This window comes from Vombatus ursinus, unplaced genomic scaffold (genome assembly GCF_900497805.2).
Source record: "Vombatus ursinus unplaced genomic scaffold, bare-nosed wombat genome assembly UNPS02014774.1, whole genome shotgun sequence".
NCBI lineage: Eukaryota > Metazoa > Chordata > Mammalia > Diprotodontia > Vombatidae > Vombatus > Vombatus ursinus.
In genome coordinates, this window is record NW_020954552.1 from 17,787,574 (window position 1) to 17,799,218 (window position 11,645).

Here is an 11,645-nt window from a genome sequence, read left to right on the forward strand (position 1 = left end):
GGCAAGTTGGACATTCAGGTTCTTACCAACAATGAATCTGACTTCCTTTCACAAAAAACTAACTGATCACTTTTTGAAGTTGTAGGCAGCAAGACTTACATCTGGTGACCTTTGAAAGGACTGTTTCTCAGCATGGCAAGGGAAGGAGTGCAGAACAGCACAGGTAAAGGAACAAGGCTAACGCCTGCTTCATGGTCCAAGAATACATCAGTAAGGCATAGAAATATACTTTTAAAAGGGGGAGGAAAAGTGCTAGTTATCAGTGTTAAACAATCTTCATGAAATACACAATCACTATATTTAAAAATTTTATCTAATAATTACCACCACCTATATGGCAGCAAAGCATTATCTCATGAATTTTCATGAAACTTAGCAAGACTGAAATTAGTCAACCAATAAATTAATATTTAGTTTCCATGGGTGCACAGAAGACTTTGCCATTGCCCTTCTTTTTATGGAAAATGTGACTGGCTTACTCTTCTGCAAAGACAAATATCAATGCTAGGATCAGCAGTGATTTTATGGGCAAAAGAGTTCAGTGAACTCTTGTACTAAAGAAAAAAAAATGCTATTTTCTCAAAGATCTCACCATTTACTCCATGACTATCCTAATTTATAACCAACTTCCAAGATTAAAAAAAAAAAAAAAAAACGACAACAAACCAGCAATTCACCAATAGAACACTTAATGTAATCTTTATAGCTTTATCCTTAGACTCTTAAGGAAACTTCTAAGTCAGCAGTTCGTCCTAGCCTTCATTTTCTTTTTCATGTCAAGTATTAAAGATTTCTACCTATTTTCTCAAATTTGCTTATTCTTTAGCTTATTCTTATTTATAAATGAGAATGCTAAATATTCCTAAACTTTAAAAGTTCTTAATATCTTATTCTATCTTATTCATTGTATTTGGGGGTTTTCAGTTTTCTCATGGAGAAAAAAATAAGTTAGTCATAACAACTTTATATTTTGTCCACCTGCTACTTCTACAACACAAGCCTGGATAGTAAAATTTGGTGTATGTTGTCTTAATTTCTACTGCATAGGGAAGGAGAAATCATCAAGAAAATCTTTAACTATCATGTGGAAAACCTTGAAAGTTCAATGCTTTGCCCTCAAGGTTCAATTATTATCTTTTATCCACTGCTCAATCCATTTCATTATCTGATCTAAATTATTCTCTAGTTCTTCTGGTACATTGCTGGGCAGCCGGTGTACTATTTCACAGTCGTAGGAGGCCATGGCTTCTTCATAAAGAACTTGGAAAATTTCACACTGAACGTTGTCCTGTAGTTTCTTTACACTGTATCCCCTAGAAAACAAAATTGTGGTTTAGACACACATACACAAAATCTGAATGGAACAAGTATTTGTTTAGGAACCACCTCTCCCTCCAAAAAAATGCTTAAAGTTGATGTAAAAATACTTTCCAGACATTTCATTTTAAAACCAGTGGCAACAATTTAGAAATATCAGAATCTGAGAAAGTTAGATAGGCATGTCAAAACTCAAAATTGAGACCAATCCACAAGTTCAAATTTGACTTGTGTTGCAAGCTGCCCATAACTCAGTTTCCCCATTTACACTGAGCACTGTTATGTATGTGCCTATTATGGTGTTATGTGTAGAGAAATATACAATATAACCTCTGTTCAAAAACAGTTTATAATCTAGTTGGGGGGAGAAGACATAGCCACAATTAGTTTTTCATCAAGTGTTAAACTGTGCATTATAATTAGAGAAAAAGGCAAGATAGGTACCTCCTTTCACATGTAGACAATAGTTTTATTTCTCTATTCCAAAGCATACTGACAGCATGAATTAATTAAAAAGTTAAATCTCTAATTCAAAAAATTGCTAAAAAAATGATTAATTTTTTTCAAGATCTGCATTCCAAACATTTTCCCTAATGCAACGATTCTCTAATCTTCTACCCAGAATAATTCTTTATTGAAATCCTAGGACTTTTTATTTGAGAGAAAAGAGAGTACTCTCCTGCCTTCCTGTAAGATATGAACCAATTAGTCACTTGGAAAGTATTTATCAAGCACCTGCCAGTCAAAGAAAGGTTTTACTGCCTGGAAAAAACATGAAAGAATAAAAGTTTTTTAATTTGACCAGTCAGATTAGTGTATCCATTATGAAACTATCATCTAGATCTTAACTAATCTTTTTAATCTAGAATCAGAATATTGTGCCCCGTGAAGACTACAACAGTAGGGCAACTACATGTAGAAGAAATAAAAAAAGTCAAGAAAGTTTGGTCTAAAGAGATCTGAATTCAAATTCTGGCTCTACCATTTTTTGGCTGTTTGTCCTTGGGCAAATCATTTAACAATCCTAGGCTTCGTTTCTTTATTTGTAAAGTGGGAAAAGTATGGTACCTACCTACTTCAAACAGTCATTATGAGAAAAGATTTGTAACTATAAACAATATGTAAACATAAGCTTTTATAATTATTATAAAATAGTCAAGATGGTGTTTTTCTCAGATTAATTATTTGTTCTATTGTTCTTTTTTTTTTTTAAGGCAACTGGGGTTAAGTGACTTGCCCAGGGCTACACAGCTAATAAGTGTCAAGTGTTTGGTCTGAGGCCGGATTTTGAACTCAGGTCCTCCTGACTTCAGGGCCGCTGCTCTATCCACTGCGCCACCTAGCTGCCCTTTGTTCTATTTTTCTTGGTCAGTATTATAGAAAAAAAATTTCAATGCCATATAAGGTGCATCCCCTTTAACCCAGGGACACCCTTACTAGGTCTATACCCCAAAGAGATCAAAGAAAGAAAAGGACCCAAAAATACAAAAATATTTTACAGCAACTCTTTTTGTAATGACAAAGAACTGGAAACTGAGGTGGTGGAATACTATCGTGCTATAAAAAACAACAAGCTAGCTGTGTGACCCTGGGCAAGTCATTTAACCTCAACTGCCTAAAACAACAACAACAACAACAACAACAACAAAGAAATAACAAGGAAGATTTGCAGAGAAACTTGGGAAGACTTGTAAGAAATGATACAGACTGCAGTGTGCAGAACCAGGGAAATGATTTGCACAATAACAATATTGCGTATTGTGTAAAAACATAAAGAACTTAGAAAGACTCAAGAACTTTTATCAACACAATGATCAAACACAATTTCAGAGGACTCCTGATGAAATATGCTACCCACCTCCTGACAGAAGTGATGGAAAAGTGAAAGACACAAAATACAGATTGAGACTTGTTTTGTTTTGTTGTGTTCTGTTTTGACATGGTCTCAATGCAGGAATTTGTTTTGCTTGACTCTACGCAATTGTCACATGGGTTGTGTTTTTCTTACTTTCTCAATAGGGTTGGGGAAAATTTAATTTAAAAAGTAAAATCATGCTGTATAAGAAACTTCTTCTCTTACCTCTTTTCAAGTCTTGTATATAATATAGAATTATCTGTTTGAAGCACAAAAACTACATGAAACCATCGTTCAGGGAAGAAGTCACAGCCATGGTAATCAACAATAATTCCACCTTCTTTCATTTTATTTTCTAACTCATCAACTACCTGTTAAGAAAAAGTGTAGTAAACAGAGAAATATGCTTAGTGTAGGTTTTGCAGTAACAACTTGAATACCAGACCATTGTAATTGTCTGCAATTTCTCTTTTGAAACTTGAGAAATGATGATAAAAATCAAACAAGTGATCAGTTTTGCACGATTAAAACAGAAATCCATGGAATGCTATGTCTTTGAATCTTTATGTATTTCATAGAGTTTGTGCTTGTATTTCTGCTCACATGGATACTTATTAGGAAAAAAAGTTCTGAGGTTGTGGTTCAGAGCAGGCTGCACATTGAGAGTATTAGATCTTCAAACATAAATCGTTTATAACTGGACATTTCCCCCCTTGCAGTTCAGGTCAGGCTGTAATTAGTTCTCCATCGAACTTGAATGATTCTTAGGAAGGACACAATTATGACTGGTTATAAACATTGAGAGGTGCTTTCTGACAAATTTGGACAACAAAAAAAACCAGCCTTTTAATTTTGGTCAAGTGTGTGGTATTTCTGTTTGAAACCTCTCCACAGTAAGTACAGCATACGTTAGCCCCAAAGCTCGGCTGGAGGTATTTCAAAAACACAGTCAAGAACACCAGGATTTCTCTATGGTGTCTAGGTTTTGAAAAAAAATAAATTGAGCATGAGAGCTTGGGGAGTCATTTCATTCTAGAAGTATTCGGTCCCGTTTTGGAACAATCCCCCTCTCTGTGTATGTGTGAAATGTCCTTTACTACCCCCCTCATTACTACAAGGGTCAGATTTGCCATTTGAAAAAAAAGGTCTTTACTTTTTCTTTCTTTTGTATTTTGATAAACACTGAAGAAGCTGGAGCTGTTAAACTATCTCGGGAAAAACTCAGAACTGGTTTGTCTGCTATTGTGGAACTCTTACTGCTTTCAATACAATCAGTAATTGACTGTTTTGTATACTTGTTTTCAGTTTTCATTTTGACAAAAAAGCACTGTAATTAAAGCTATTAGAATAAAATCTCAAAAAAAGTATAGTGAAGAAAAGAGCAATTTTTCAATTACATTATAAGAAACATTTTATTTTTAATTGTGAGGAAATGTTTAAAATATAAAGGGCATAAAGTGAGCTATTGATCATTAATTATATTAACATAAAATCTCTATATAGTGATGCATCCAATAATAATAAGCAGCAATAATAACTTATGCTGTGGAGACTAGCATAGTTTATACAGAACTTGCATTAGTCATGAAGACCTGGGTTCAAATCCTGCCTCCAACACATAACAGCTTTTAGACTCTGGCTAAGTAATATAACCTCTTCATGTCCCCAAGCAATTCTCCAAGACTATAAATTTCAGAAGAGCTGCAGCTCAGCATTAGTATGAGGAATTCCCTTATATGGAACTCTCCATAATGATGAAATTATAACTGTGAACCAAAAAAATCATAATAATCTTATACTTACTCTGTCTTCATCCAAAATGGGACATTCATATTCTTCATCAAAGCCATCATATAACTGTCCTAAAGAAATAAGAAGCATTATATCATTCAAAATTAACCCAATGCCATTAGCAGATATTTGGAATTTAAGTTTAGCTATTTTTTCCTTCAAAACAATAAGATATTCTAATTCATAATTAATTATTAGATTACTATTAGCAGTACAAATAGCATGGAGTAGTAGATGAAGTGCTAGGCTTGGAATCAGGTAGACTTTGATTGAAATATCACCTGTGACACTAGCTGTGTGACCAGTCATTCAACTTTTGGGCCCTCTGTAATTTCCCCAAAACTTATTAGCTAAGTCAGAGGGTTTCAGTGGTATTTCATGTACAAATGGAACCATACTGACTAAATGCCATGTGGACAATACGTTTACATCAGAAAAGGTGAACCAACATGATAAGATATGGAAACCAAGTCAAAGAAGACTTTGAAGAAGTACCAGTGGTTAGTCTGATTAGTAAACTAAAGGAGACATTCAAAGTCTACCACATTGAAATGGAAGATGACATTATAAGTAGAAGTCAAAACTAGGATTAATGGATCAAGTCAAAATGAAGCAGATTTCTACTCAATACAGGAAAAGAATTTTACAGTTGCCAACGACTCCAACAGGCTCCTTAGGAGAAAGTGACAACCCTACCATGGGAGGTATTCAAGCAGAAACTAGGTCTAACAGCAGAGACCTTCTAATAGAGACAGGGCTCTTTCTAGGGGAAAACTAGTGTATTTCTGGCTTTCTCCTCACCCATTTTTTTCCTAATTGTTTCTTAAAATAAAATCTTAAAAGAAGTATTTATCAAAGCACAATTGTCATTAGTTGTGACATGATTTATTCAGGATTTCTAGCCCTATTAATGATAAACTGTAAGCCTGAATCACCAGCTAAGTAACTTGTACATAGTACAGTACCGTTGAAAGTTGTCAATTTAGTACTTTGTAATCAATTAAACTGAACATTTATGAGTTTTTTTCTTTCTCTTATTCCTTCTAACAAACTAAGATTAGCTAAGGTCAGGCTTGCTTTTTTTTTTTTTTTTTAAAGAACAGCTATTTCAGGAGGTTAAAGGAACTAGGATTAAAACCAAGAATCACCTACCCAGCAAAACTGAATATAATCCTTCAGGGGAAAAAATTGACATTCAATGAAACAGAGGACTTTCAAGCATTCTTGATGAAAAGACCAGAGCTGAATAGAAAATGTGACTTTCAAACATAAGAGTAAAGAGGAGCATGGAAAGATAAACAGGAAAGAGAAATCATAAGGGACTTATTAAAATTGAACTATTTTCATTCCTACATGGAAAGATGATATTTGTAACTCAGGAGATCTTTCTCAGTATTAAGGTAGTTGGAGGGAAAAAAAATACACATACACATACATACACACATAAACAGAGGGCACAGGGTGAGTTGAATATGATGGGATGATATCTAAAGAAATAAAAATAAGGGGTAAGAGAGGATTGTATTAGGAGGAGGAGAAAGGCAGTGGTAAAATGGGGTAAATTATCTCACATAAAAGAGGCAAGAAACAGATTTTACAGTGAGGGGAAGTGAGACGGAATGAGTGAATCTTACTCTCATCAGATTTGGCTTAAGGAGGGAATAATATACACACTCAATTGGGTATGGAAATCTATCTTACCCTACAGGAAAATAGGGGGGAAGGGGATAAGAGAGGCGAGGACAATAGTTAGGAGGGGGTAATCAGAAGCAAACACTTTTAAGGAAGGACAGGGTCAAAAGAGAGAATAGAATGGAGGGCAGGATAGGATAGAGGGAAATGTAGTTAGTCTTTCACAACATGACTATTATGGAAGTGTTTTACATGACTACACATGTATAACAACATATGCTTGCCTTCTCAATGAGTCAGGGTAAGGAGGAAGGGAGAGAATTTGGAATTCAAAGTTTTAAAAACAAATGTTAAAAATTATTTTTACATGCAACTGGGAAATAAGATATACAGGCAATGGGGTACAGAAATCTATCCTGCCCTACAGGAAAACAGAAGAGGAAGGGGATAAGAAAAGGGGGAGGGGTATTAGAAGGGAGGGCAGATTGGGGGAAGGGGCATTCAGAATGCATGCCCTCTTGGCGGAGGGGAGGGGAGAGATGGAGAGAAAATCTGGAACTCAAAATCTTGTGGACGTGAATGTTGAAAACTAAAAACAAATAAATAAATAAATAAAAAGTTAAAAAAAAAAAAAGAAAAGAAACCCAGCTATTTCATCCATGTGGGTACTACCTGTACCAAGGCAAATCACCACTATTTCACATTTAAATAGGAAATCTCCATGAGTTGCTATGGAAAAATAAATAAGCCATAAATTTATGGCTAACTTCTCTTAAAATAACCTAGGCTGATCCTCAAGTAACCAACGTAAGTCACCTCAAATTTGTATCTCCACACATGAGGATCTGTGCTCCAGTTACTTACTTCCACCTATCTACAGGATGCCTTGCTGTGAGTACAAACTCACCATGTTCAAAGCAGAATCCCTTAACTTCCCAAATTAGCTTCCCTCCTCAATTTCTGCCATTGGTGCTATTCAATATGGAAGGCTAGAATACCTAGAGTTATTTTATATTTCCTACTTTATCTTCATTCCTTATATCCAGTCTATCACCAAGTACTTCCTCTGAAACATCTCTCAGATTCTTTCCTCTCCGATCCTACTGGTGCTATTCTAGTCCAAGCCCTCATCACCTCATACTTGGGTTACTATTAGAAGCTAGGCTCCTTGTCTCTGCCTCCTTTGACATTCTCCCTTAAGCTCATCCTATGTACCAAAACCAGACTAACCTTAAAATTTTGTTTTCATCATACTTCTACCACTCAAAAACCTACAGTATTTCCCAGATAACGAGTCCATCAAGTCCAAATTTCTCTACCTAATTTTTCAATATCCTCCATAATCTTATCATTCTTTCCACCCTATGCCTACTACCTATGTCATTTTAGGCAAGTCACTTGACTTCCCCAGGCCTCAGTTTCCTCATCTATAAAAAGAAAGATCATACATAAGACCCCTGGGGTCACTTCCAGCTGTAGATCTATAAGCTTATAGTTCAATGCAACAAATACTTATTAAATGCCTACCGTGTTTTATAAATGTACAGCTCTATGTACCATGCTGGCTGCCAGCAGAGAAACACAGCTTAGATAATAATATTTATAAAACACTTTAAAAGCCTGCAAAGCATTTACATACTTGTAAGCTCATTTAACACACTCTTGAGGTCCTTTTCACAGGTATTATTATAATTCCCTTTTTACAAATGATCAAGCTATGGTTCAGAAAGCTAAGTGGCTTGCCCAGGTACATAGAATAAATAAAGGGTCAGAGGTGGAATTTGAACCCAAGTGTTTCTGGCTCCCAGGCCAGTAGTCTATCTACTACACTGCTTCAGATACAACATAATCCCCATCCTTATGGAATTTAAGTGCCTAAAAGGGAGATATAACTCAAATTCAGAATACTATAATACAAAACAAAGTCAGGCAAAACATCTCATGATGCATTAAGAAAAACAGTATCTAAAATGAAGAAGTAATCATTCTGCTATGCCCATTAAAATACTGGGGTCAGCTTTAGCTATCACATTAGGAGAAACATTTATAATCTGGAAAGGGTCCAGAGGAGAACAACTAGGCTGGTGAAAGGCCTCTAGATTATACCATTTAAGGATCTATTGGAAGACCTGTAGGTGTTTAGCCTTGGGAATATAAATTAGGGAAGACAGGATAGTTGCCTCCAAATATCTAAAGGAAATGTTCTTTTGACAAAGAAGGCAGAAGTAGGAGCAACAGAGAAGCTGTAGAGAGACATACTTTAGAATTATTTTAAGGGTAGCTTGGTGGATAGAGCTCCAGCCTTGGAGTCAGGAGGACCTGAGTTCAAATCTGACCTCAGACACTTGACGCTTACTAGCTGTGTGACCCTGGGCAAGTCACTTAACCCCAATTGCCTCACTGAAAAGAAAAACAAAAAAAAAAAACAGAATTATTTTAAGAAAAACTTCCAAATAATATTGTTGTTTAGTTGTTTCAGTCATGTCTGACTCTTCGTGACCCCACTGGGGTTCTCTTGGCAAAGATACTAGCGTGGTTTGCCATTTCCTTCTAATAATAATAATCTCTCCTGATAAAAAGGGCTACCTTAAAATGGATTGGGTTGCCCTGGTATGTAACAGATCTCCTTCATTAGAGGTTTTAAGTAATGGCTGGATGGCCATTTATTGAGAAGGTTATAGAGTGAATTCTCTAGATATGTAAGGTCCTTTTCAAGTCAAATTCTAAAAGTACATGAAAAATATATTTAGATGGTGCAAGCAGAGCAATTGAGCTGCCACTCAATACATTACAATGCCAGAAAACAAAATAAAAAGTCTGGCACAGAAAATTATACACATTTGTTCAGTATTCACCAGAAACAGCCTTTTTTTTTTTTAAAAGGAAATAGAGGCACTTATTGTTCTTTATTTTATTTTATTTTTTGCTTTCTGGTGAGGCAATTGTGATTAAGTGACTTGCCTAGGGTCACACGCTAGTAAGAGAAATAGCTGTTCTTAAAGAAAAAGTAAACACCTCAGTTAATAATTGAACATTTTCATAAAAGGCCACTTTCCCTTACCACCTCCTCCCAGCCCTTCCTGCCATTAAGTTTAAAATGGTAAGTTGATTTCTTCTGTCAAGACTTGACATTAGAAACTTTTTAAGTGGGCATGGATGACAAAATCTGTTTAGAGGAAGAAACATAAAATGAGGTAAGGCTGAAAAAGTAGAGTGGCATAATACTGCAGAAGACGTCAAGTGCCGCTAAAAGGAGTTTGGAATTGGTTAGCTAAAGGCAGACACTGTAGACTTACTACTCCCCAACACAGAATCAAGTAAGTTGAATCTCTTCATTGTGCCTTTACACCATCATATGTTGTATTTATTTAAATCACAACACATCTATGATGCAAAGTTTCCTTAACAAGTATAAAGTTTACCTTCTTGTGCTAAATCGCCCACATTAATGTATGTCAGTCCTGTTCTTGATGCAAGTTCTTTACCTAGTGTGGTCTTTCCAACCCCTGGTGTACCTGTAAGACAATTCACAAAAGATACCTTCAGTTAACATTCAACAGGGAAAAATGAGAGACAGAGTATCACCTTCTTAAGGATCTTATATTTAGGGTTGGAAGAGATGCTGGAGATCATCTAGTTCCTACTCCTCTTTTTATAGATGAGGAAAAAATTGAGAAAGGAAGGGGCTTGCTCAAGATCCCAAAAGTAGCAAAATCACTGAGTAGCACAGCTGGGATTTAAATTCAGGTGTTATGATTCTAAATTCAGCCCTCTTTCCAAGCTACATGCCACCAAACCCTTATTGGTCAGATGCTGTTATACTAGCCTTTTTCTGAAGCAGGAACAGAGACCATAGATGCTTGATATTTTTTGAAACTTAGGTCCCTTATTGTCATATGCCATCTTCAGACTGCTATTCTTGTAACAGAATGCAATTACTCTTATGGAGAAATTTTCATAAATGCCCCTGCCAAACCAATTGCTAATTTTACTTTTTAACCCTGACAGCGTAATGAGGGCACCAAAGCTAATTGGCCCGCATATCATCCATTCTTATGCCACTTTCCTTCTCCGGGCCTTAGTTTCCTCATCTGCAAATAAGACTGCCCTGGAATACCTCCAACTTCCTCTTCCGGGAAGATTGGTCTGTTAACTTCTTACTTGGGTAACCCAAAAGTTACATAAGATATGTGTTCATTAATGCAGATAATACAAATACTTAATGCACTTATGAAGATAATATAAAACTTAATCTCAGCGACGAACAAATCAGGTATGTGTGATCTTTAGAAATATCTGTGCCACCTATGATTTCATAACTGGGTCACACCGACGAGCAGGGCACAGGAACTTTGCAAAGACTGAAAGTGGAAGCCGAATTTCTTTAAAAGGCAGCGGCACATCTACTGTAAGGCACTCAGCAGCCTCAATCAAGCCCGTCAGGAGGTGGGTGTGGATCCAAGCCCTGGGTCCGGGGAGAAGTCACGACCACGCTTCCCCTGAAACCTCCGAGCACACCAATCACTGGACATCATTTAACACGATCCAGGACGCGGCTGACAGTGAGAACCCCAGGGTTCTAGTCTCGTGGCCAAGTCGTTTCCATGCACTGACATGGGGGGGGGGGGGTGCCTTCCAGGCTTCACTTTCCCCGGTGTAAATCGGGACCCGGGCAGCTGGATGACCGCTGGGCTCTCCGGCCCCGATGCCCAGGACGGGCGCTTTTACTCCTTCATCCCCGAGAGAAGGTGGGGGATAAAACGAGGGATCCCGGACTGACCAACCGACTTAACGTCTCCTTCCCCCGGCTCCCCCAAACCCCCACCCCAGGCAACAGCACCGAGGCCGGGCACGGCCTGACCCCCAAGAAAGGAATCCACGCAGCCCCAGCCCCAGCCCCAGCCCCAGCCCCGCCGCCCGAGCCACAGCCCTGACCCGTCAGCAGGATGTTGGGCCTCCTCATGGCCTCGGAGTCGCCGGCTCCGCCCCGGTCACCCGCTCTCCACGAGTGAGCGGCAGGCAGAGGCTAGGCAGGAGGCGCGGGGCGGGC

The 11,645-nt window shown here is 37.5% G+C and overlaps 1 protein-coding gene across 1 annotated transcript; it reads right to left on the minus strand.

Moving 5' to 3' along the window:
• Positions 1-211: 211 nt before the first annotated feature.
• AK6 (adenylate kinase 6) lies at positions 212-11,635 on the minus strand. The gene is made up of 5 exons (XM_027864323.1): positions 11,531-11,635; positions 10,018-10,110; positions 4,976-5,034; positions 3,398-3,543; positions 212-1,313 (listed from the first exon to the last, which is right to left on the minus strand). The coding sequence occupies exons 1-5, from the start codon at positions 11,556-11,558 to the stop codon at positions 1,124-1,126; spliced, it is 516 nt and encodes a 171-aa protein (XP_027720124.1). The 5' UTR covers positions 11,559-11,635; the 3' UTR covers positions 212-1,123.
• Positions 11,636-11,645: the final 10 nt, after the last annotated feature.